At 43.3% G+C, this 27,616-nt stretch overlaps 1 protein-coding gene and 1 non-coding gene across 2 annotated transcripts in view; both read right to left on the bottom strand.

Annotated features, from left to right (window-relative positions):
* Positions 1-27,616, bottom strand: part of ARHGEF18 (Rho/Rac guanine nucleotide exchange factor 18) — an 87,887-nt gene that overhangs the window by 43,738 nt on the left and 16,533 nt on the right. The window contains exons 3-10 of the mRNA XM_066574201.1: positions 26,424-26,491; positions 23,134-23,191; positions 20,637-20,775; positions 16,912-17,024; positions 14,676-14,816; positions 14,342-14,589; positions 10,840-10,965; positions 7,762-7,879 (exon numbers count right to left, since the gene is read on the bottom strand). Of these exons, the coding sequence (XP_066430298.1) occupies positions 7,762-7,879; positions 10,840-10,965; positions 14,342-14,589; positions 14,676-14,816; positions 16,912-17,024; positions 20,637-20,701 (811 nt within the window). The 5' untranslated portion in view covers positions 20,702-20,775; positions 23,134-23,191; positions 26,424-26,491. The remainder of the gene's footprint in view (positions 1-7,761; positions 7,880-10,839; positions 10,966-14,341; positions 14,590-14,675; positions 14,817-16,911; positions 17,025-20,636; positions 20,776-23,133; positions 23,192-26,423; positions 26,492-27,616) is intronic.
* On the bottom strand, positions 18,780-18,889 carry LOC136574193 (U5 spliceosomal RNA). The gene has a single exon (XR_010786284.1). It is a non-coding gene; the product is annotated as a U5 spliceosomal RNA (small nuclear RNA).

A 27,616-nucleotide genomic window follows, 5' to 3' on the forward strand; every position in this document is an offset into this window, starting at 1 on the left:
GTCGCCAGGTCCCTAGCCAGAGTAGGGACCGCCGTCCAGTTGTCCGCATGGGGTTAGCCAGGGTCGAGGCAAGAAGGCAGGGACAGTGGGGTGCGGGAAGTTCAGGGCACCCCACCTGGCGCTCGGGGGGTCTGAGTGCCGTAACATTAATAACCTATCATCAGGATAGGTCATCAATAGTTGATCAGCTGGGGTCCGTCGCTCAGGATCCCGATCAATCAGCTGAGTCGGCGCATGCTATCAGCACCGCAAATACACTGAGGTCAGAGCGGAAGCCTCCATGCCAACCTCTGTGTAGTGGCCGGCGCTTGTAACTGCAGGCACGGCTGCCATTGATTTCAATGAGACGCCAGCCTGTAGTTACAAGCGTCGGCCATTTGTAAAATATAAGCAGAAACATGAAAAATCCTGAAGGGAAGTGTTCAGAAACTTTTAAGCACCACCGTATAACATTTTATTCCATGTATTCATATTTTTCCATGTGTTCATGAAGACATTTTTTGCCCTAGATTGGCATAAACCTTTCTTTCCATCTCCATATTACCCACCAGAGGCAGGTTTTTCAGAGTATACTATGTACATAAAAGCTGTTTTCTGAGCATTATTAATAGACATGAAGGGAATTTGCTGAAATACAGTACAGTATACTAAAGTTTTGTTCCAACCTTTGTAGACCACTTGGAAATAAAACTCAAAATTACCCTCAGACAATCATCTAACAGTCTATAAACTTTGAAAATCTTTTACAACATTTAATAAATATAAATCTTGGATTTTTTTTTTACCACCACATTACTAATTCTCTTTTGCTTCCGCATAGCTTTCTTTATTTGAAAAAAACTCAAACTTCATGGAGATCGTCAGGTCGAATTTCCTTAAAGATGAACCAAAATTTGACCTTTAGCAATTCCAAATCCCGCAAATCCTTTTAAGGCCGTATTTATAAGTTTGACTTTCTTGTGCAAATTTTGTGCATTGTGAGAAACACAAAACCCGTATTAAAACAGAACCCATTATTTTAAATGGGTCTATTTACATGTGCAATTTATGTCTTACAGTATGTTCTATTCTGTGATTTTGTGTAAAATTCGCCCATTATTTCATATGGGTGAGTTAAAAAGTGCATTTCATTAGTATTTACATGCAGGCTTCAGGTAAGTGCGATTTTAAAAATTTTCTATTCAACATGCAATTTTCAAACGCGTGAAAATCGCATGCACCGTGATCTGATTTTCTTGCAGCACGCATTGTCCTCACATTGAAAGATCACTGGTTTAGGAGTGCGATATCGGTCCAAGTTTCTCAGACATATATTGCACTCACCTGTGTGAAAGTAGCCTCTGTTATATAATTCCCTATACCTTCTATTATTTCATGGTGTTGTGCTTCCTAAAAATAAAAATCTTCAAAATTTCAAACTTTTTTCAGCACTATCCAAGTTTTTTTTTTACAAAAAGTCCCAAAAGAGAATATTTTCTAATTAAAAACAAACAAACAAAAAAACCTACACTTTTTGATAGTGGAACCAGGGTGTTATTGGTGACAGAGCTTAGTCACAGATGGGAATGGCTGCCTAGTTCTTGTGCTTCAGTAACCCACCCACAAATCCCCCCTATTACCCCAGCTAAATACCTGGGCACCGGCTCACAGTCCTGTTTGATTGCTGCCTGTGGTTGATAGAGCTGGACTCGTGGGTCTGAGCTGGAGAACGCATCCTCCTGCCTTGAATAATGGTCTCTGCCGGTACCAGCCCAGTTCCTTGAAGACTCTGCTAACTGAACTATGACTCCTACAGTACCCAGACCTCTTACTGTGGTTTTCGGTGGTTGGTTTCCCCTCTTCTGTGCCTCATCAGCCATCTTATTCAGAGGTGACTGTATACCCTGTGTGGCAGATCAGGGTTGCCTGCGCACTCCGCCATTACTCTACTTCATAGGGCGGGCTCATTTAATTGTGTATTACATTCACATAATAAACGGTGAATAGAGTCAGTGAAAGTACATTGTTTTTCCTTGATTCATTCACACTTGCGCATATTGACTGCATATAATGTGCATGTAAAAATTAAAGTATTTTCTACTTTACCGCGTATTACGCACGATAGAACAGTATTCTCTATGGGTAATAAACGCTGTTCATGCGCAATGTCGCAAATCAAAAGAGTGGGGGAAAAAAAAAAAAAATGAAACAAGGAAGACCGCGTCTGACAGCGAGCACAAGATATGCTGTCATGCAGAGTCAAAAATCGCAGCGGTAGAATGTGGTAGAATGCTGCGTTCTACATGTTTTACATACGCTCGTGTGAGCTGCCCTTTAATTAGATTGCCTTGTGAAAGTTTCTTAGAGCTAAAGTAATTCCAGAACTCATTCCTTCCGCACGTGGCCCCTGCTTCTTGGAGCTGCCAGTATATACCGGGCGTAATTCCATTACTACTTCTACGTTTAACCCTTTGCAATCCAATTTTGGATTCAGGGTTTCCTAGAGGTCTTTCTCTTTTTGCCATTGTACAATGGTGCCATCTGCTAGCTAGAGTCAGTACTGCGGTATGTGACAAGCTGGAGAGGCCCTTCCCCCCGACAACAGAGCTGCCAGTAATCTACAGTAAGAATACCCTGTCTGATGTCTTCCAACATCAGAACTGTATAGCCTTCAATCAGAATGTCTTTAGACGTCAGACAGTGGATTGGAAAGGGTTAACATCCGTATCATTAGAAGTCAGGAGATCTAAAATCTGTGAAGCCAAGTGCTGGTTGCTCAAATCCCTGACCTCTAAGCCTTGTAAAGTGCTGTAAGCTCCTCACAACCGGAGGTAAAGGACCTGATAATACTTCTACATTACAGTCTGGGCTTCACTAATGCCGATTACAGCTCTTAATCCCGCGGTCAGAATATAGGAGGCAAAAAGCCGTCATCTACGACTCCACGATGTCTGACAGAGTTCTCTCCCCCTGCACTCAGTTTCACAACACACCTCATTCTCACATGGCGAGCTAATCCTGAATGACCAGTCCCATCATCGTTACCACCCTCAGGCAAGGATCCCGTGAGGTGGCAGCAGCATGTGAAGGTTGGGACCTCTAGCCCCTTCTCTCTACTAATGCTCCTATGAGGATTATGCTGTTGTCAGTATCACAACTACAGACCAACATCAACTCTCCGGAGTCCAAGACAAACCATCTAGAAAATAATTAAAATGGCTGATTTTTCCAGCCCATAATTATCTAGGAGACGCACACCAGGCACTAGAGGAATAGTGTTACAGCTCCATACCAAACTTGCTGCGCTAGAAGCTAGGATTTAGGTGTAACAACATTAAACTAAGGGGTATCCCAGAAGTAGTCCTGGCTCCAGATCTATTGAAGTATTCACAGTATGCTTTTCTAGCTCTTTTTCCAAAGTTATGCACCTTGGATCTAACAATTAACTGAGCTCACTGTATTCTCAAGAGAACCCCAGAATCAGCGCCACGCAATGTGCTGCTCAAGGTTCATTTCTAGGACATAAAAGATTCTTACAGTTCTGAAGCCAGAAAAAAAAAAGAGACCTACCTAAACAGTTTTCTGAAATAGCACTATTTCCTGTTTTATTCATGACTACCTTTCCAAAAAGCAAAATTTGTATAGGGAGGCACCAGAGATAAATAAAATGTATAGTGTCCAAATGGAAGAAAGAAGGATTAGGACTCACCTGGCACCAAGCGGGAATCCCTCTGGCTAAGGGATAAAACCGCTTAGTACCCGCAATCCTGACCGGCAGGATAAAAGTATAAGTCACTCCTGGTCCACGGTTTAAGGTTCAGGCAGCAGCGTGAGGGAACCCATTACTTCTAAGTAAGGGGTTAATGTCCAAGAAAATATGAATTGCCAATGGGGCAAAAAAATCCTTCACACTCTTAACCCTTTCCAATCCATTTATTTTTTCTCACCCATTCTCCCTAGCTCCAAATAAATTGGAGCTGGGAGAATGGGTGAGAAAAAATACATTTTCCCTGCACCCTCCTGATCTGACAGAGTTCAGGAGGGTGCAGGGAGGGACCTGCTTACCTGACCGGCGTCTTGTGCATTCTCCTTCTGCCTCCCGGCTCGGCGATCATGTGACCGCTGGGGTCAGGTGACACCTGGCGGTCACATGATCGCTGGGTCGGGAGACAGAAGGAGAATGCACAAGACGCTGGTCAGGTAAGCAGGTCCTTGCACGGTGCAGGCTCCCGGCTCGGCGTTCATGTGACCGCCGGGGGTCAGGTAACACTGGCGGTCACATGATCGCCGGCCTGAATCTATGCATTGCATAGCGCTAATTGAGCGCTATGTAATGTATAAAGAAGTGGGCAGAAAGGGTTAAAAACCCTTTCTGCCTTCTCCTCGGGGGTCCTCGATGACGACCAGTAAAGAAGTGCATCTGCACCCGATGTGCCTGACGATCGGGTGCAGATCCACTCCTGCACTGCAGTGTCGGGCCTGCCCCGACATCGGAGCTGTGGAGGAAAATGATGTCGTCGGGGCAGGCCCGACATTGGACTGGAAAGGGTTAACTTTATAGTTACATGGCTGTAGGGTACAAGGCGATTAGGCTAAGGAGCCTGAAGAAATGAGCAAATATGGGATTGGCAAGGCAACTGTTAGGTGGATCTACAACTGGCTGAGTGATCGTACTCAAAGAGTGGTCATAAATGGCTGCACATCTAAGTGGAAGAATATATCAAGTGGGGAACCACAAGGCTCTGTCCTAGGCCCAGTGTTGGTCAACATTTTTATAAATGATATGGAGGAGGGAATTAATGGGAAACTGATCGAATTTGCTGATGACACAAAGCTAGGAGGGCTAACACTAGAGAAGAGACAGAAAGAGGATTAAAAAATATCTGGACAAACTTGAACAGTGGGCAGTGACTAACAGAATGGTATTTAACAAGGAGAAATGCAAAGTCCTACATCTGGGCAACAAAAATGAAAAAAACACATACAGAATGGGAGGAATTGGGCTAAGCAGCTGCACATGTGAAAAATACTTAGGTATACTAATAGATCATAGACTGAACATGAGTCAACAATGTGATGCAGCAGCCAAAAAGGCAAACACAATTCTGGGATGTATTAAGAGAAGCAGAGAGTCTAGATCACATGAGGTAATTATCCCCCTCTACTCTTCCTTAGTCAGACCTCATCTGGAATACTGTGTGCAGTTCTGGGCACCCCACTTAAAAAAAAAAAAACATTGACATACTGGAGCAAGATCAGAGAAGAGGTACCAGGATGGCGAGTGGTCTGCAAATCATGTGGAACCTATGTGGAATGGTTAGAGGATCTGGGAATCTTTAGCTTGGAAAAAAGAAGAAGGCTGAGAGGAGACTTAATAGCTGTTTACAAATATCTGAAGGACTGTCACAGTGCAGAGGGATCAGCCCTGTTCGCATTTGTACAAGGAAAGACTAGAAGCAATGGGATGAAACTGACAGGGAGGAGACACATTAGATATTAGACAGTGAGGGTGATCAATGCCTGAAACAGGTTGCCATGGGAGGTACTGACTTCTCCTTTAATGGAAGTCTTCATAGGGTGGACATACATCTGTCTGGGATGATTTAGTGAATCATGCACAGTGCAGGGGGTTGAACCGGATGACCCTGGAGAACTTGATGACACCAGAAGTCCCTTCCAACTCTACCATTCTATGAGCCTTTGGACAGACAGGGTTATGGGTTAGGAAAGCATAGGAGAGTGGGATAAAGTGCATATAATTATCTACTAACTATAGGACAGCATAGAAGAACAGGGTAAGATGTATGTTATCTACTCCTATATACTGTCAGTACTAGCCTTATTGTTATAAAATTCGTACAGAATACCACCCCACATTCGCATTTTCTGACTGACATTCCTTCTGGCGAAAACACAGGAAAGTCGAAGGAATTTATTGCGGTGCAGTGAGCATTCAAGAAGAAGGCCTTTCAGATGGGGTGAAGATGACCATTGACATAAAACTTTACACATCCTCTTAGGGTGCAGCGTTTTACCCATTTCGTGACCATGTGCTCAGCCTGCAGACTGTGTATGGCACTACATATGCCCGTGTATCACACGCACACGGAAATGTGCAGTGAGACTTTTTTCAAACTAAAGCCCTCGCTCTGCTTCAGAACGAGGATACATATGAAAACACCGCCCATACACAATGCATAAGGCTGCATATAGACAGTGTTTCATACGTAGACCATACAAATGTATAGGGCTCACATTGCGTGGTATGCAGAAGAACAGAACATGCTGCGATCTATTTCTTGTGCGTATCGACATGCAGTGTCTACACACCGGTCTGCATGGATCACTGAAAGTCTGTGAACCACGGTCGTGGACATGAGCCCTTAAAACCACTAGTGGGGCATTTATTTTACATGGAATGTAGCGCTTATGAGAACCAAGGATTGGCACGCTGATCTTTCTTCCCCCTGACATTTGCAGTTTGGGGTATTAGGGACAACTCAATACATATAAGTTAGATGACCGTTCTGACAAAATCTGTGGGTTTCGGTGATGACGTTTATCTAATGTGAAATGTATTTGATTCCATTTTATGTCCCACCACTACATTCCAGCACAGGAAAAAGATTATTTTTGCTTGTACAAACATTCATTGCACCTTCTGTAATAGGGAAACTAATACTATAGCTCATCCATAATAGGCTAAATGGTCAGCATATCGTCCTCAAATTTAAGTTGGCAAAACTGTTCAACAATTCAGGATTTCCAAACCCCCTAAAGTTGATACTCATGTGCAAGGGTGGTAGACCTAGTTAGTTGGATATACGGTATTAGCGTTAAAACACCTCCTTATTTGGCTATATGGAGGAGTTATCCGTTCCTGACCGAGTTCATGTGGCTGTGGCAAGAATGCGCTATATCAGTGTTTCCCCAACTCCGGTCCTCAGCGCCCCCCACAGGTCATATTTTCAGGATCTCCTAAGAACACCTGTGGCAATGTCTGAGGCACCAACAATAATTACATCACCTGTGCAACACGGAGGAAATCCTGAAGACATGACCTGTTGGGGTCCCTGAGGACCGGAGTTGGGAAACACCGATCTATATGGCCCGGAAGGGTAATGCATAGAAATGGCTGCAAAAGGTTCCTCCCACACAGTGGAAATTCATTTATAAAATCCAAAGAGTGAAGATCTCAGGTCCATAGCATTGGATGATTCAGGTCTGCCTACCGCTGCATGGACCAGGAACAGAATATTTTCACTATGGGCCCATCTGAATGCTGCCCATGTATTTCACCAACAGCACCCAAACCCATTTTAGCCAAGTAGGCTATACACACAGGTGTTGTCTTACATGGACAGATAGTTCGTGTGGGAAAAAAGCATCCCAGCATGTCCTCTTCTGTCCAATTAGTGGATTAGAGTCAGACATAAGATATTCACTGCCTGCACGTATTGGACCGCACATGGACGTGTGTCCTATGGGACAAGAACAAGTGGTTCTCAAGATTGTCAATCTGCATACGGCTTATGTATAGGAGATAGGAGGCCATAGTGTTGATGCATTTTTGGGCGGGGATAGTGTATGGTATCAGTAAACATTCATTGGTGCACCTCATCTGTATTAGTGGGGCTTTAGTTTAGGAGTTTTTATGTTAATATAAATAAAACATACATGATAAACTAAAGGCCTACTCACAAGCTGAAAGCAGTCAACGTGGCCACAAAGAAATGTCTGCAATGGCCAAGTCAGTGCACAAAGCCAAGACCAGTCCCATACCTTCAGTGTTCTGAATGATCCTTTCCACCAAAACTGGGTATTTTGTAATCCTCTGAGTAACCAGTAGAATACACTCCAGCACCCCCAGCCTCCTCACGATGGTCGAATTACCGATTTTCTGTTTGACCATAGAATAGAAAGCAAAAACATCATGAGTTTTGTTAGAGGCTCCAAATATGCAGAGGGAAGTCTACTGTGTAATATATTGGGAATCGGTAATTAACACTAAACTTGTGCTCCTAAGTGATTATTTAGCATTTATAACAGATGCAAAACACATGATGCCAGTAATCAGCTCTAGGCTAGCAGTTGAATTAGTGTGCCACAGGAGGGGCAAAAACTTGTAGTCCATTCATCTGTGTGATCCAGAAAACAGCATCAAGGGTCAGAGCCCATTCCATTCACACAGCCAGCAGGGATCACAGGGCATGTGGTTGGGGCGTCCGTGTGCTATACACCCATGTGAATGGGTTCTCAAGAGGAGACCGTGGGGGGGGAGTCCCGATTAAGGACCATAATCTATCTGCTACAAAGAACCTTTCTGTGAGGATGCGGAGCGTACCCGGAGCGTACAAGTGGATAACGCTGCGAGTGCACAGCAAGGAGGCGCCCCGATGTCAGCTTATGGCTGGAGGGACCTTCCAAGAAACCAATACTGTCCAAAGCAGCCAACCCCATAAATAAGAACAGATATTAAGAAGAATAACTTCACTTTTTCTAGCATCCTGGAATTTCTTTTCAACATCATGAGTAAACTTCCACACTTTCATCATGGACTTCCACATGACATGTATTATAGCAAAATGTGTGAATTTTACTTACTTAACCCCTTTACTCCCTAGCCATTTTTCAATGTTGCTTTTTTGCTTTTGCTTTCCAAGGGCTACATTATAATTTTTCGTTTGTGCAGCTGTATGACAACATGTGCTTTTGTATGGTAAGTTGTATGTTCTAATAGTACCATATAAAGTGCTGAGAATTTTTTTAAGACTTAAGTGAGGTCATATGGGAAAAAAAATTTTATGACTTTTTTTAATGCTATTCTTGATGCAGTACCAATGATTTGCTAACTTTATTCTGAGGGTTAGTACGATTCTAGCGATACCAAACAGTTTTTGTGCTTTAGTATTTTTTAAAAGTATAAGTTTTGATTGGGAGTGTCCAGGTGCTAAGACCACTAGAAGAAAGCAGCAGAAGTGCTTATCCAGGCGCACTCTCTGTACACTACTTAAGACTTTCTATTAGGCCCATCGTCAAGAGGTGAGCACAGACACTGCTCGCACGAGCGCTTCTGTTGCTTCATTCTAGCACTCGGATAGCCACCATTCAAAATTTTCCTATGACATGGCAAAAGTTTTTTAAAACTGCAGTTCCATTAAAAATATCATGCTTTCTGTCCCAATATTCTGAGATCTATAACTATTTTTCCATCAATGGGGGGTGGAGCTTCCACCGGCATCACTATGGAGCGCACACCACCGATTGGTTGCGGAAATATTCTGACATTGCATTCATTTCTTTTGTTACAGCCTTCACCGTCATATTTTAATAGTTCAGCCTTTTGATGACTGTAGTTGAGAGAGAGCTCAGAGGTGAGAGAATCTCTTTAACCCCTTAAGGACCAAGCCTTATTTTTCAAATGTGACACCTGTCATTTTATGTGGTGATAACTTTTGAATGCTTTTGCTTCAAACTAACGCGATTCTACGGCAATTTTCAAAAATTGTGTTTTTCTGCTTGTTAGACAGATAGTTAATAATTGACATTTCCCATAGGCCGACTTTACAATGCAAACATTTTTTAAGTGTTATATATATATATATATTTTTTTTTTTATTACAACTCCATGAAGTATGGAAGTTTAGCAGTAAATTTTCACATTTACTATGGCAGGGCTCAGAAGCGAAGGAGCTGCATGCGGCTTTATGCACAAGCTGTGCGGAGTCCATCAGGGGAAATCAGAAAATGCTGGTTCAACCCAATAATCCAGTTATAACTACCGAGACCTGCGGTATATTGTGAAGCCATTGTATGTACAGGTATGTTGTGTGGGGTTTCAGTGATATATGGTGTCCTTCCTTATCCTTCGTTTGTAACAGACTCTGCAATTTTTTTGGGTCCTTCTCTTTTTCCGCTCACATTGTAAATCGCGTGAACTAGGTCCGCTGCGCTGGGACCGCTATGATTAGTCGCCCAGCAGCAAGTAGTGATAGCACTATGTTAGCAGCCATCACTACAGTGTTGCCGCAGTTGGCACCACGGCGAAACTTTAAACACGGGATGCAAGTTTACGTTTGCGCTAAGTACCATGCGCCTGTGACGTAAACTTACATCCTGTGACGTTAATTGGTTAATTCTTGTCATATCTTTGTGATGATGCTATACACCAGTTTATGCATCTACGAATGCTATGGTTCCTAAAATATTTGGCCCTAAATGCTGAGCTTGTGAATTATGAGATATGTACTTTATGCATTTTTGAGATGTTTATATACGGTAGTACTGTTATTAAGGATGATCACAAAACGTGTGATGATGATATCACGCATCTCGCTCCCCAGGGTATGGCGGTAATTTGTGGTTTACTATTAAGGTTGTTCACTTTATAGGCATTCTTATGCCTAAAGAAGACCCCATTATGGTGTTGAAACGTGTTGCCTGTATTAGAAAATAAAGGTTAATCCATATTTTAAATCTGACATTCTATGTGTCAACTGTCTCAGAGCAGTGTCCATCCCCGGTTGTGCTTGTTCTACCTATGCTATTGGTCTGGTGTAAGTTTAAAGGGAAGGAGCCCTTCCTTCAGGACCAGAAATAAGACTTGCAGCTCTCAGGAACAGGATTATCACCGGGTTAACAGCTTCAATTCCAGAGTGATGTCATGTGCTTGGGCACAACCATTCCCGGTGAGAGCATTACTCATCATAGACTTACTACTTATTAATTACGTATTATGTGACGTTTCACTGAGTAATCTTCTGAATACTACACCACATAGCACCTCTTGTTTTCCCTTCTTTTCCCCCAAGATTTCTCTGAAGTCTAGCATAATGTGTGTTGTACCAACCCTTTACTTACTTTCATCAGGTTCTGAAATTTCTTATTCTCCCGCATAAGATACTTGTAGTGGCCAACTGCTTTTTTGTGCTGGCTGCAGAACATGCCATAATTATCCTTCATTTGCTCACCAGTGTCGCCTGAGAACTGAGAACACAGGGCAAAAAGATTAGACAAATCTCTAAGTCAAATGCACATTATAGACAAGACAGGTTAAATGCAATGGTCATGCAAAAGGGTTTCTATGTATCCTATGGGACCAGACATAGGATACAGGTAACTAGGACTTTAACACCACGCTATGGTCTTGGCCCAGGAGTCTGTTGAATGGAACTTATCTAGACTATTAGTGAAAACTGCTGAAATGGAGACAAAGTTTTCCATTTTGGATAGTTCTTGTTTCTTAGGAGAAAAAGCTTTTCAAATAGGCAGTACTTGAACGTCATTCATAAACTTGGTAAAAGCGAGTTATGTTTGCGGAGAATCCCTTAAACAGTGTATAATCTGCAGATATTTATTTTAGTAATCCAAAGTGTAAAATTAGCTCAGAAAACGGCTTAAATTTTTGTACCAACTAGCAGGTCAGCTATAGGATACCTTTTTCACCCAGTTTTTGATACCAATATAGCCAACAAAAACCTTGAGTACACTCAATGAGAGGAGGACAGTGACCCTATGTGGGGTATTCTTAAGGTGGTCCAATCAAGTAAGTAAACTGGTATAGAAGAACACCAGACATTGAAAGAGAGAGTCTCATTATACAGCCAAAGAGGAGTGTTGGGAGGGAAAAGTTGCCTCCTAGGTGGAGTTCTATAGTAGGCGAATTAGAGCTTCTGAACAATGCATTCCAGCCTCATTACTGGAGAGTTGCAGTACGGTACGCTTGAGGGTTTGACATTCCCATTCCTGCATGATTCCTGCTTTTAAATACAATGGAAGATGCTGCTCTAGGTCAAATGAAGGGGGACAGCCGATGTTGGAATTTATCAATGAGAGAATGGGGGATGGGGATTGGAAGATTTTGAACATATAATATTTTCTGAAAAATCATCATCTTATACATTATGAAGCGGCCTAGCCAGGAGGATTGTGTGTTACATAACGCAGCTAGTTCATTTCTTAAAGACTCTAAGACAGAAGAAAATTAATATCCGCCATCTGAGATAAAGAGGGACATAGTTTATAAGTAGGGAAGCAAGGTTTCTTCCCATTGGTCGGAAAATTTTCTCATAATGTCTGCTTTTGAATCCACATACATTCACATGAGGACAGATTTATGAGAATTTACTTTATAGTAGGATATATTCCCAAACTGATGAAGAATGCGAGTCGTGGACCTCAAAGAGGCTAATGGATCTCTTAGAGCGATTAGCACTTTGTCCAGGAAGAGTCCTATCTTATGTTGTTTAGCTCTGACTGGAATACCACGGATATTTAGGTTCGTTCTAATCATTTCAGCCAAGGGTTCCATAGTCAAAATGAAAAGCAGGGGTGATAAAGGGCAACTCTGGCACATACTATTTGTAATATGAAATGCTTTAGATAATAGACCATTGGCCAAACTTCTACCAGAAGGTAAAGTATAGAGGGATCTAATGGCATGAAGGATATTAACTACAAATTCAACATTTTCCAGGGGAACAGAGGTAAAACCCCAGTGAATTCCATTTTACACATTCTATGCGTCCAGTGTAAGGAGCAGAGAAGGCAACCAACTATATATAATTCACCTTGGTTAAAAGATTGATGGTTCGCCTTGTGCCATCACATACCTATCTGCCTTTTGTGAAGCCTACTTGGTCAAAACTGTTAAGACATGTTGTGCCAAGATCTTAGCATATAACTTGGTGTTACAATTTAAAAGCTATATGGGCCTTAAGTTGGCAGTCGTGTTGGGAGATAACAATAGTAGCTCGGAGTATCTCCTTGGGTAACGTACCTGCACGGATAGCTGTGTTGAAGGGGGGAGTTATATTTTGGTAGTATTGATTTGAAAGTCCATCACAACCAGGGAATTTATAAGGTTTGGTTAGGTATCTTTTGAGTTTCTGATATTGGGCCATTTAACTGAGAAAGTTGAGTAGTCGGCAAATTAGAAAGGTGTCTCTGCTGCAAAAACAGGTAATTTGAGGAGAGGTAGATTGTGGAGGGTCAGTAGGGTTGTATAAAAAAGGAACAAGGAACAATGTGCTTCAATCAACATCTCGCCCATTTTGGATTCAAGGTGGTCCAGGTGACCTCCAAAATCTGCTATGGCGGAGTTAATTTTAGTAGTGAAAGGGAAATCTTTCTGTAAAGAACCCCTTTAAGCCACCGCTATTTCATTTACGAATATCTCAGATGCAGCATTAGAGGTAAAATGAATTGAATTCTAAGGGGCATAGTTGCAGTCCCTCTGCTTCTACGGGCTGTAAGGTGAAAAAACAGCTGCAACAAGTGCAGATTGCTTTGGAGTTCCCACTCCTGCAGGTAAAGGCTCAGATCCCACTGCTTGCTGAGTGCTCATCTACCAGGCTGTGGGGTCAGTGCAGCGGCTTAGATAGAGGAATGATGTTGGAGGGCTCTTGCTTTCTGTTAAGAGAAGAGTGACCAGAGCTGCTACCGGAGGCGTTGGAAGGAAAGATATGGCTGGACCCGCCATTATCAGCACGCTGATCCAGGCCATGAGATGGGAAAAAGTCTGTGAGCAGTTTTGAGTCGTTCTTGTCAGTTCTTGTACAAGTCATAATGTTCATCACTGGTAGAGGGTCTGTTGAGGAGTCAGTTAACTTGTTATGGTGCAAGTTTGAAGTCGCTGTAGAGGTCTATTAGATGGAACTCAGGAGGACAAATCCATTCTGTCCTCTATCCAGGCCATGCCCTCATTGTATCTCTTTATAAGCACTGCACTTTTTGCATTAAAGCTTAAAACTTAAAAGCTGAGTCGTTGCACGTTCTATAGAACTTATAGCCTTTGACTATAGAGTATAACTCTTTGACTGCTGGAGAGCAGTAAGTGCCTATATGCATCAGTACAGTGCCAGAATCCAAAAGGCATTGCAACTGTTGAATAATCAGTCCGTGATGACTACATGTATCTTGGGGTATGTTGGACTCTGTTGGGCTGTGATTTATGCTCCGTTTTGCAATGAGCGAGAGACCGAGGGAATGGAAGTAGAGCAACTCTTTGCCGTTGCGCCTACAGCACATGCCGGAAAAGTGTGATATGTGACACTGTTTTTGTGTGTCTCTGAACAGCAAAATATATCATGCTTCAAAGTGTGCTTAGTTTCTGCAATCAGGGCTTTTATCAAAGAGTCCATTTAGAAATCATTTCAACTTGTGTGTAAAGCTGTCAAGAGTGACAATTCTCATCCACGTGTAACACCTAAACAATATGGTATTTAAGATGTACAAAAATATACTGTTTGAATATCAAAGGAAAGCTCAAAGCCTGAACTATCCAATGCTCTGTATTACAGAACCTCCCAAATATCTCGTCACTTCTGTCATTTGTCACACGGAGTAAACATCTAGTTCTCACCTGCTGTACAAGGATATCCCCAACCTTCTGTACAAAGAAATTCCGATCACTACCTTCTTCTAAAGACTCTTTACGTCTCTCCTTCAATCGAGCTAAAAACTGCTCATGTAGCTCCAAAAGTTTATCAACACATGGAAAGAGCTGGTTGACTTCTTTATTCCCATGCAGTTCTTCTTTCAGTGCTCGAGAGTAGACCTTTAACATGATCTTCAGCGTTCGGACATGATGCATTTCCGTCTGCATAAGTTCTGAAAATATGAAAAGGAAAGTTCTATACAGCATTTATTGTCTCGTACTTAACTTTTAAGAAGAAGTAGCAGTATGCCCTGCTCACCAAATATGACATCCTGTCGCTTGACGACTTCTCTCTTCTGCTTTTTGGCATATGGCTGCTCCACGGCACTACTCCAAGACTCAAACTCGAATTCAGCAGCATCAGCTTCCAATTCAGCCCTCACAGAGGAATAAAAAGCATCTGGAAGATGGAGAGAATAAGAGCTTGCTTTGGACAACAAAGTTACTGGAAAGCTCCTAAACTCTATAACAAATAGTTGGTTTATCGATACAGAAATAATTTGACACTTCTGGAAACTTTGGAACCAAACCATCAAACTATTTATTTAGCAATACTTGGTTCATAATTGATTAGCTATAGGGATCATCGGTACCGCAGGTTTTAGATATACTGCCCAACTTAATACTTCTTTTGTCTATGTCTAGACTCTCACCATCTTGTTTGACTAAGCTGTTTTCAACTGAACCCGTTATCAATTTTGACGACCCTACACCGGGGTTAAAGAGACATTTCAGGACAAATCCAATAGTAACGCATACCATAAAAAGAGAACTTTTAACAAATCCTGTGCCATATGCAAATTACTCCAAGTATCTGCTGGGAGTTTCTTCAACAGGCAAGTATCCTTGTTTGACATCTCTTTACAGAGAACAATCCATGAGGCAGGACTCTTCAGAAGTGCTAACCAAGCCTAAATGGGAGCGTGAGCTGCAAGGGTCACAGGACATTTCCCAGCTAAGGAAATCTCAGTTGTGTAATTTGCACATGGCAAGCACCTGTCCAAGGTGTTAGAGCAGTAAATATGAATCCATTTTGTATCTTGTATGCTTCAGCCTGTCAAATCATATTGTTCACATATTCCTTTACTAGATCTTTGCAGATGTACAATCTAGTACAACCACCTTCCTCGGTCAGTAGATCCCATTTTGTTCAGTACTTTGAGACAAAAGAACTAGAGAACACAACCTTGGTGCTATCCGCACCTGTTCTTCATGAAAAGGCCATTTTATAGAAGCCTTTAGTTCCAATCGGCCAGAGAGAAGTCCTGCCTGACAACCAAGACGTCACTGTTTTTGTTTAGTTAAGTTTAGTTAATAACCAATGATAATCAATGAACTATAATAAATTATAATTATTACAAGTAAGGCATGGTCTAGCCTCGTTGCAAAAGGTTTTATATATATACTTCTGCTTGTTAATGGAATAAGCAGATGACTTCCAATCTCATCCAAGTGTGTGTGATTTGTAAGCTTCTTCGAGCTTGAATACAATTAATGTGGATACCTAAAAACATACCAACAGGCAAATATTTGTTTGCGCTAACAAGGGTTTGCGGACACCCTTGTTTTTTGGATATAAAACAGCTCTCTCACTGGTTTTCATTAAAAATTGTTAACACTTTCCTTGCTGTGCTTAGAATATATGTTTTAACATAATGTAAGCTGAAGGACCTGGATTCTTCTAAATCACTTTCTCAGGCTGACTGACAAAGTGTACTGCATGGGGGGTTGGCTGGAGAAAATGTGAAGTTAGCGCTTTACTGCAGTGGAAGAATTAAGACAATAACATTTCTTGGGGTACAGGTAGCGCTCTTTACTGTGCATCTGCTTGGTATACATCACAGAACGCTCACAGTGCAAACCCTGAATGCCTCCTCCCCTAGCAATAAAGTAATCATCCCCTCCTTCCCACACAGTTGTAACATGAAATGTTATAGTGTCCTCCTTCCCCTGCAATAAACTGCTAATTTCACATCTCCTTCAGCTCGCTTCCATCACTCTGAACAACGATCCATCAGTCTGGTGAATTTTAAAAGCACCTTGGTCCTTTAGAGATTACAGTATCTTAGGAAATACTGCAAGCACAGCTAGGAAACTGTTTAGTTTCTTTTTAATGAAAACTAGTAGGATAAGGTTTTATATCCAAAGAGACACCAATTTATAAAAAAATCTATGGGAAGTCATCCATATTTTTCTAAGGTATTTTAATTACTGCCACTTACATGGATATGTTCTGAAATGTCCCTCTAGGCCCAATAAAGCTGTTATAGAGGTTTAGGGTAATCAAAACAGATGTTCGCTACCTTTTTAATATTGATGACCCATTGAATCACATGACCAATTGTGAAAGAGGCAGAAGGAAGGTGAATGTAGAACTGGAACATGTCAGAATAAGGCTAAACAAACTTCTAATTATGGAGTGGATGTTATTATACTCCTCCCATTAACTAAATCCAAAGTATTTATTATGTGCAGTCTACACTAACAACACTTACCTTCCACGAATACAGACTCTGTGGTCGATGGAGCCAGTGAAACACTGTCGTCTGCAAAGATCCTCAACTTTGTAAAACTTGAGTCAAATTCATCCATTGCTTCTGCTGTTGAACTGCCAAATTAAGAAAAAAAGAACTAAAAAAGTTCATCATAGACGCCCTACATAGTATCCTATTAACAAAGCTTGGCTATAGTATTATACAAGAACAGGATTCTTGTTACATACCGTAAAATCCCTTTCTCATCACATTCATTGAGGGGGACAGCAGACTATGGGTATAGATGCTGCCACTAGGAGGTGACACTAAGCAAAGAAAGAGTTAGTCCCTCCTGCAGGCACCAAGCTAATCAGTTTGTATGTAAGCAGTAGGAGAAAGCAAAATAACACATGAAGTTGAGCCATATAGACTAAGTAGAAAACAAGTAGTTCTAGGAAAAGAAATCATGCCGGACTGAGGAACACTTTTGAGAGGACAACGCCAGTGCTGGTAAAAATAACCAATTGGGTGGTTGCTGTCTATCCCCAATGAACATGACAAGAAAGGGATTTAATAGTAAGTAACAAAAATCCTGTTTTCTCAACCGTGTCATTGGGGAACACAGATGACCTTGGGACGTTCTAGAGCAGTACCCAAGGGGGAGAGGCAAGAATAAGGTTTCGTGATTAGCCTGCTGTTCTTAGTGGGCACTGGTAAGAAGCAAGTCCACCAGCAGCTGGCAACTAATGCTTCTTGTAGGAATAGAGGTAATGAAGGCTGAAAGCGTTCCCATCACTAGGAGGAAAGAAATTCCTGATAGCCAAGAAAATACTTGTAAATTTTAAGGGAGAGGCACTTGATCCTTACAGGAGCTAAATAAACAGGTGATGGAGGAAAAGAGGAGAGGACTGTGTGCTTTGTAGCTTGCTACCATCAAAAAAAGGCAAACCACTATCCTGGGTAAACCGGCAGAAAGAAACAAGTTCCATACTGAATCTCTCCAGATTAACCTAACGCACGCTCTGGACTAGGCTGTTTCGATAGGTGATACTGGCCCTCCATCTTCTTGCTGTTGGATGTACAAGGTTAGGAGGGTTCTAAAATGGGATTAAGCTCAGCACCATACACTCGATGCCTTAGATGTAGTGAATGGCCAGGTCGGGCCATTAGTGCAGTATGGTGCAAGTGTCTCTTAGTAGAGAACGAATTAAGTAGGCCTGGCGTCAGAAGGGCAGAAGAATCTAGATGATGATTTGAAGGCAGGATTCTTGTGGAAATTGTCCTGGAATGATAGGAGGGAATCTCCTTAGAGAAGCAATAGTCTCCTGGAGGACGAAAAGTGCCAGAGAATGAGGCTCAGGATGCTGCTACCAGTGTATGTACTGTTGTTCATGTCGACCAGAAGAATGGGGTTGCCTGAGGACTGGATGTCTACAGGTCATATAACACATGAACAAATATATATATATATTTTATTTATTTATTTATTTTTTAAAAGATGGGGGGTCTGAAAGGGAGCGAGTATCTAACAAATGTGCCTTGTCCACCAGAAACCAGCGGTTGCCAGGGAAAACTGAGTGACGGTTTCCTAACGTGCGCTAAGGATAATCATTTTTGGCCTTAACACAATACACCTTAAGTACAAAGGCCGTACACAAAAAGAATATGTGGTGAACGAATTATGCAGAGGCTAAAGTTTTAGGTTTTTTTTTTTCTTACCCTTGTAAAGGAGAAATGTAGAGCATTGACCCTCACAACACTGCAAAGGTTAACCCTCGGACATGAGAAAAATGCGACAGAATGCTTGCAGAAGTAACGCGAAAGGAATACAGGGAAATATACTCATTAAATGTACTAGCTCCATATCACTGATAGTAATGGACGACTAAACACTTTCTACGGAAAGGACTGCTGTGGTAAAATCCAGTGTTGCTCCTCTCCACAGAAAACTTTAGTAAAAGGTGAAAGATTTATATCTTCTGACGAGAAACCAGAGTATGGCTGTAATGAAGAGAATAATGGCTACAAAGAAAAATGCCCCTTAGGGCAGGGGTTACCTGGTCAGTGGTTGCTGGGGATTATTTCTGGGTGCTATTGGGGCACCACTTGAAATAGGAACAAGGCCCTGGTGCTAATTGGAGTAGCGAAGGACCAGATAGTGGGCCTTTGGCTGCGATCGGTGTGGAGATGTGTACAGGAAGCCAAATCCCTATCAGTCTGTGTAACAAGGAGCAGTGGAGTAGAAGGAACCACTTGTTGATAAGGAGGCTCGCTAACATTGCGCCGGAAGATCTTCTCAAGAGAAAGTCCGGCCCTATACCAGCGCGCCAACCAGAAGTCCCTTTTCCGGTCGCGGCCTGTACAGGACTTGAAGCCAGTGACTCACTTTGAGCCTAGCCTGGTCAGAGGCGGGTCCGTCAGAGATCATGTGGCAAAAGAAAGGCCAAGGCACTATACAAGGATCCTGCGGGAAAGGGGTCAGCACTTCAGAGGCTGTCACTTAGTGGTGACAGATGGCTAGAATTGGGGCGGGAGGGGTAGCAGACGGGAACCTCAGCTGACCCTATAGCTGGGGGGAAGCAGAGTGATTAGTGCTGTTATGTTCCACTATGCCTTCTTGGAGGAGGAAGTAACAGGGAAGTTAGCTCATCCTTGATACCCAGCTAGAGGGAGAAAAGGAAAAATAATACAATAAAATAAGAAAAGACAGAAGACCTGCAGAGCAGAAAGGTAAACACCAAGATAAAACTAATTTGCTCAGTGCCTGCAGGAGAGGTGGAGCTGGTAGGAGGGACCAACTCATTTTTTTACTTTTAAAAAAAAATTAAGTTAATTTTCATTGAGCATTTTTGTTTTAACAAATCAACCCACAGCAGTCCCCAACAACCCCTCTTCCTCCCCAAGTCTCTCTCCCGAGAATTAAAAAGTTCCATCTTGAATCCAGAGAAATGATGAGCATGATGTCTGCGCTGGGTCCTTTCACCTATGGAAGCAGACAAGTATCCCAAAACAGATATACAATAGGATCTTAGGGCAGAGACTCTTTCTCTACTTAGTGTCACCTCCTAGTGGAAGCAGCTATACCCAAGGTCTGCTGTGTCCCCCAATTATACGGACAAGTAATAACATTTTCATCACTTTTGCTATGACAAAAATATGCATCATGATGAACTGACAGTTACTACAGAAAGACACGCAAACACAAAATCAGATGAATCCCAGCGGAAGATTCGATTTCAGAAGACAGTTTTTCAATCACAACGGGATAAATAAAGTATGAACAAATGACCTCTCATATAAAAGTGTATATTCTGAACTTTGTTATCATGATGCTTGAAGGATCCAAACTCAGAATGGCCCACAGGTAAACAGGGGAATCCCCCAGTGGGTTCTGAACCCCCCCCCCCCCCCCCCGCCACCCCCTCCCATGAGCTGCATATACTTGGTGACTAGCAGTCTACCAATACCTGCCCGCTGCGTTCTCCATATACTTCATTGGAAACAGGGCCACACACAACTCTATTGAAGTATATAGAGAATGCTGTGGTAAGGGAATTTGTTGATAGGTATCCGGTAATATATGCATGCAACTGTACCATAAGGCCCCAGAATGAATGTTCCTGGTCGATCCGGGGTACCCCGACCAAACACTGGAAGGAAGCCATCATAGCAGTATTAACTTTAAAAGGACAGAGGTGATGGGAAATGTTCATGTGAAAATCAGATGGTAACAGCACGGGTCTTACCTAGTTTGGCTACCTGATGTCGCTTGTATTTCCACTCTTGAATTTCCTCGATTAGCAACAGTCATTCCAAGCCCCCGCGCCTGTGCACGAATACCATTAATTCCCACAAGAGCAACGCGAGCGTGATCCTTGAAAGAAGCTGCAGCAGAAACAAAGACTTAACTGAAATAGCAGGAACTGGTACCCGGCTGCAAGCCACCCTCTGCTTTTTGGTGCAAGGCAGAAAAATGCGAAATGTGAAGAACTCATTAGTCATGTAAAAGTCCAAGCCCAAACGGGCTAGAAATTCTGGGAGTACCAAAGTCTGGGAGCTATTGCCCTTGTCTGTTTTGAGGCTGTTATTCCTCCCTGCTGCTCCACTGGCCTTCCTACTGTAAATGCTCTCAGTACTTCTAGAGATGATTCTGCAAACACTGTTATTGACCAAGCTGGCATGGCCGTCAATCAGAGGCCATTTCACCTGGTGTTTTTTTACCAGCCAATTATACATATGAGAAAATTACTTTAGTTCTCCTCTGTGTCAAATGCGAACTGACCGTCTGGTTTGCAAGTTACAGACATGTAAAGGAGAGGATCATTAATATCGCCCCGCACACATCACTTCTGAGTAACAACAAACAGGTAGCCACCAATAAGTGATACTGGTGTATCTTGTCTCCACCAGAAGAATGGGTGGAGACAAAATGCGCGCCCACAACCAATGCCCACAACTTGATGGCTAGGCAGGAGAATGGGCGCCCATCATCTCCCCCGGCTGCGACATCTCATTTCCGCTGCTGCCGACCATGTCACTCTTTCCCCGCCCAGATGCCATGTATGCTCTCGCTGCTGGCGACCCTGTAAGTGACTTTTCTTGCTGCTCTTCCATTATTCCCTTGCTGGGTTCAGCTTTCCCGTGCGCTCTGCCATCTCCCCTCTTGCCTCTGGCGCTGTCATTCCTCTCCACCCTCCCCGACCCCCTCTCTAGAGGTTATATCTGGAAACTAGACTACAGTGTATGGTCAATGGAAAAATGTTAATTTAACTTCCAAGAGTCAAACAGGAGTATTTGGGAGAAGTAAAAAAGAACTTTTTAGGTTTCTTGTACTCATTCCCCTATATCCTCTATTTCTATGTCTTTCTTATGCCAGTGACACACCACCATATTTCGGCCATGTTTTTGCGTCTGTTAGGTGGACGTGTTTTCCTGGTCAGATTCCTATGATCCTCGGAGATTTAGTCATGAAATCTGCAGTCAGGCCACTCTGTATTACAGAACACTGGCCAAATATGGTGGTGTCACTGGGCTAAGGTGGTCAGTAGCTGAAGAAGGGATTCTGAAAGCAAGTAAGCAGTTTTCATTCCCAACAGATATACCAGCTAAGCCGAATATGTAATGAAGCCGTTAAGAGTTTTTCTCTTACCTCCGGTGCCCATCACCACGTTCACAACCATTATTATTGGATGTTAAATCACTAGTAGGATTTACTTCACATTTGAGGATAGCCCATTGTACTTTTGAGTACAAATACGCTTCTCTCTCATGATAGAATTTGAATTTGTACCCTAGCAAAATGATTAATGGCTACCAGGCCATTGTCCAGAACGACAGATTTCAATCAATTACCAAAACATCTTATACAAAAAGTGCAGATGCAAGGGAAGCCACCAGTACACAAACCTGGGGCTTTCACTCACATTCATGACCTCATTTATATACAATGCAAACAACACTGAGAAATTTGCAGAGTTTCTCAACAGCGTAAGAAAATGAAGACACAGAGATGCTATTGTGTTAGCCAAGGAGTTATGTGCCAAATCATTGGGCCTTCTTGCTGTAACATCCAGTCGGGGCCAGAATGAGGAGCAGTAAATGTAACAGAGGCCGCTATCCCATTGATTTCACTGGTAGTGAAGTTGGCTGACCACCAATGCAGTGACAGCAGGCCGGATGGTCAGGCATTTTATCAAGCCTCAGGCATTGTTTGATAGGCAATTAAACATGGTAACTGAACGGCACCTCGTGATCTCATTGCGGGGAAGCCATTTGGGACTCCACAATCAAGGAGCATAAATGCCACTGTCAGAACAGACAGCGGCATTTACAAGGTTAACAGCAATAATGCAGATTTTGGCAGATGCTAGAAAATGTCAGCTGTGAGAAACAGCGGGCACCTGCATGGCATGGACTGAGATCGACTTCCGATCCTCCTTCATACAAACTTTAAACCGCACAGGATGTAACTAAGGGGTTAATGACTAAAGAAGAGATAACTTATTTCAAAGTTATGACAAGCTAAACCTTGCTACATCTGTATGGTGGAGAATCAGAGCTACAGCTGCGTTAGTCAAAAACTGCAATGTCCTATTGTTGTAGAACAAGGAGAGCTCATCCTAGACTGTAGGGGGCGATAAGGGCCTTCTAAAATACCAAAGTCATCTAAAGGCACAAACTAATAAGAAGCTAAACAAACAAGTAGAAATATGGGTATCTAAAGGCCAAATGTTGAAAAATTACCTTGCAGACATGACACAGACGACACTTGAGCAGATGTTAGCGACTTGTGGGACCCGTCCTGGAAAGGAAATGAGAGCTTGTAATGTAGGATTTGCTCACAACTCAAACACAATAACATTCCAAGTTACTAATACCTGTCTGTACGTAGCACTATATTAAGAGTACACAGCAGATGCCAACAAGGTGATCTACAGCCTCGTAAACAGACTGTTGGACTACACAGAGACAGTAGGGAACAACGTGCTTACCTGCGTCAGATCCCACGGAGGGCAGCCAAGCAGCACAATTGATAAGCGTCTCTCAAGCATTTTCTCTACTGACCCCAATTGAGTAAACCAAGGCACAAAATCCCACAGAACAGCTTCTAAGAACATTCTCCACAGGGGGCAGTATCAGATAGGTCACCATTACTAGTGGGGAACCACAGGGTGCAGTTTCATTGGGGTAACTATTACTAGTGGGGTACCACAGGGCGCACTATTGTAGGGCTCACCGTTACTAGTGGGCCAACACAGAGGGCAGTATCAGAGGGGTCACTGTTACTAGCGGGCTGCCACAGGGGGCAGTATTGCAGGGATCACCAATACCAGTGGGGTATCACAGGGCGCAGTACAGTATAGGAGAGGCCACAGTCACTAGTGAGGTACCACAGGGGGCAGTATTGGAGGGGTCACTGTTACTAGTGTGGTACCACAGGGGGCAATATTGGAGGGGTCATTGTTACTAATGGGGTACCACAGGGGGCAGTATTGCGGGGTCGCCGATACCAGTTGGGGACCACAGGGTGCAGTATACGAGGGGTCACCGTTACTAGTGGGGTACAACTGGGGGCAGTATCGGAGGGGTCACCGATACTAGTGGGGTACAACATGGGGCAGTATCGAAGGGGTCACTAATACTAGTGGGGTATAACAGAGGGCAGTATCAGAGGGGTCAACGTTACTAGTGGGGTATCATGGGCGCAGTATCGGATGGGTCACTGTTACTAGTGGTATACCAAAGGTGGCAGTATCGGAGGGGTCACCGAAACTAGTGGGGTGGAGGGGTCACCGATACTAGTGGCGTACCACAGGGAGCAGTATTGGAGGGGTCACAGTCACTAGTGGGGTACCACAGGAGGCAGTATTGGAGGGGTCATTCTTACTAATGAGGTGCCACAGGGGGCAGTATTGCAGGGGTCTCTGATACCAGTTGGGGACCACAGGGCGCAGTATAGGAGGGGTCACCGATACTAGTGGCGCACCACAGGGATCACCATTACTAGTGGGGTACAACAGGGGGCAATATCGGAAGGGTCAACGATACTAGTAGGGTACCACATGGGGCAGTATCGGAGGGGTCACCGAAACTAGTGGCGTACCACAGGGAGCAGTATTGGAAGGGTCACTGTTACTAGTGAGGTACCACAGGGGACAGTATTTGACGGGTCATCATTACTGGTGGGGTACCACAGGGGGCAGTATCAGAGGGGCCACATTTACTAGTGGGGTACCAAAGGGGGCAGTATTGAAGGGGTCACTGTTACTAGTGGGGTACCGCAGGGGGCAGTATTGGAGGGGTGAATATTACTAATGGGGTACCACAGGGGGCAGTATTAGAGGAGTCACTGTTACTATTGGGTACCACAGGTGGCAGTATTGGAAGGGTCACTGTTACTAATAGGGTGCCACAAAGGGCAGTATTGAAGGTCACCGATACCAGTGGGGTACCATAGGGGGCAGTATTGCAGGGGTCACTGATACCAGTGGGGTACCACAGGGCGCAATATAGAAGGGGCCACAGTTGCTAGTGTGGTACCGCAGGGGGCAGTATTGGAGGGCTAAACGATACCAGTGGGGTACCGGAGGGCGAATTATAGAAGGGGCCACAGTTACTAGTGGAGTAGCACAGGGGGCAGTATCGGAGGGGGTCACAATTACCAGTGGGGTACCACACGGAAAAGTATTGGAAGCGTCACCGATACTAGTGGGGTACCACAGTGGCTGTATTGGAAGGGTCACCGATACTAGTGCAGATTTGGATGAGTTGGGGCAGAAAAGTGGCAAATGAGGTTTAACACTGATAAATGTAAGGTTCTGCACATGGGCAGAGGAAATATATATCACCATTACACACTAAATGGGAAACCATTGGGTAACACTGACATGGAAACAGACTTGGGGGTTTTAGTTAGCTGTAAGCTTAACTGGAGCAACCAGTGTCAGGCAGCTGCTGCCAAGGCAAATGGGATCATGGGGGTCATCAAAAGAGGTCTTGGGGCACATGACGAGAACATTGTTCTTTCTCTTTACAAGTCACTGGACAGACCACAAATGGAATATTGTGGACAGTCTTGGGCACCGGTACTCAAGAAGGAGCGGGTACAAAGTCACAGTAACATATAGTTCAATAAGTAATGGCCAAAAAGAAAAAGGTCATTCCAGTTTAGCCTATTATCCCTCAATGTTGATTCAAACAAAAGAAAAAACAAACAAACCATCAGGTAGCCAAATATCCACTTTTTAGGGGGGAAAAAAACAATCTAAGGATTATTCAGATTTCCTAATTTTTGGGAAAGAATTTCTTCCAGACTTCAAATCTGGCAAACTGGCTTCTACGTCATTGGTTTTTTTTTGCCTTCCTCTGGATCAACACAGTAGAATCATAGGTTGAACTGGATAGACCGGTGTCTTTTTCAGTCTTACATAATGTTATGTCAAAAGTGGTAAACAGTGGCACGGTTTACGCTCTAGCAGCTTAGATGATCCGGCTCTGCCGTAAACTGAGGGTGGAGATGTAGGGAATGGGGAAGCACCAACGTGGCTGCAATGAGGGAAAAAAATTGATTAAGGCCACTTTCACATCTGAGTCAGAGGATCCATTGGGAGCCAATCTGCTACAAACTTCTTGACAAAATAGCATAGCATGATGCACTTTTTTGTCTAAAGAGAAGTTTTAACGGGCATAGTCAATACGGTCTGTCTAGCAGCCCCCCTCGGATCAGGCAGGGGCCAGAGCCAATCACACAGCCACATTTTTACAGGTGTAACAGAAGTTCTCAATATTAAAGCCTCATCAGTGGCGTGCCGTCCTTGTCAGTGCGGCTGCACGTCTCTGATATTTGCTTCGGACAGCTTCCCTTGACAAGTGCACCCAGGTAACTAGAGGCATATGATGATTGATTCACAGGTGTTAGATACATCGACCCCTCCCACTATTCTAGATGACCAAGGAAGTTTTAATTAGCATGAAATGGTTTTGCCATTTAGTCCAAAACCTCAGTACGCCATAAAGCTTTAAAGATACGGTACCTTTGATGTGCTGCTAGTGCATTCAGCTAGTAAGGTCTTGCAGCTTTCATGGACATTGACAGCACAATCTGTGAAGAATAAGATTCAGAATATGGAGATTAAGAGTGCAATATTTGGAGAACGTGAGACAAGAGAACCTATAGAGATAAGCAGCCATCACTGTACAACTGAGGGGGAATTCAGAAAACGCTTTATGCCAGAAAACTGCACATTTTTATTACAGTCCCACTTGCGTAAAACAAATAGTGACTTTTCTGCATTTTATGCTGCACCCTCCACTTCTGAATAGCATGAGCAGGGCTTGGGGTGAAGCAGCGGCCTCTGAAATACACTATAACATTTATGCCAGAAACTTCTGGAATTGTGGCACAAACGTGAGGCATGTTATATAAGCTATAGGCGCATGGGGGCCCAAGATACGCCAAAAGGCTGTAAACTAGACCTGCACCCTAAATATACGCTTACAAGGTGGGGAAAGCTTTCACTTTGTCTTTAGTAAAAGCTGCCAATTGATCAATCAACTATTACATCAAAAATAGTTAAAAGCTGGAAAACCCCCTTAAAGCCCCGTTCCCACAGCTGAATTTGGGGCAGAATTTTGCAACAGTATTTGTGAGCAAAAACTAGGACTGAAGTCTTAGGCTGGGTTCCCATGGGACGAAAATCCCACGGCTTGGCTGCACCGAAAAGCTGCGAGATGTCCGCGAGAGAGCTGCAGCTTTAGAACTTGCAGCATTTCGCCGAGGGCTTTGGAGCGGTTCGGCCACCGGCATTCCGCTGTGGCTTTCTCTCCCCATAGAGTGGAGTGAGGCCGCTACGGAAAAAAAAAAGAAAAAGAATTGACAGACGCAGCATGTTAATTCTTTTTTTTTCTGTAGCGGCCTCACTCCAAAAGTTTTAAAACACAAAAGTTTTAAAAAGTGTAAAAAAAATGTTAAAAAACTTTTAAAAAAGTTTAAGTTTCATCTTCCCTCACGGATCATATTTGTGGGGAGAGATGAAATTACATACCTAAAGCCCATGGATTTATCCATGGACCTTACCCCAGCTTCTCTGCACGATGCCAAAATGGCGGATGCATGCGTAGAAGCTGCAGATTGTCGCGGTGATTTAAAATTTCCCTGCTCCTGGCTACCAAACGTAGCTGAGGGCCTGGAGATTTTATGGGGGAGGGGGGCGTGGTATTCTGTCCC

The sequence above is a fragment of the Eleutherodactylus coqui genome, chromosome 7 (assembly GCF_035609145.1).
Source record: "Eleutherodactylus coqui strain aEleCoq1 chromosome 7, aEleCoq1.hap1, whole genome shotgun sequence".
Taxonomy (NCBI): Eukaryota; Metazoa; Chordata; class Amphibia; order Anura; family Eleutherodactylidae; genus Eleutherodactylus; species Eleutherodactylus coqui.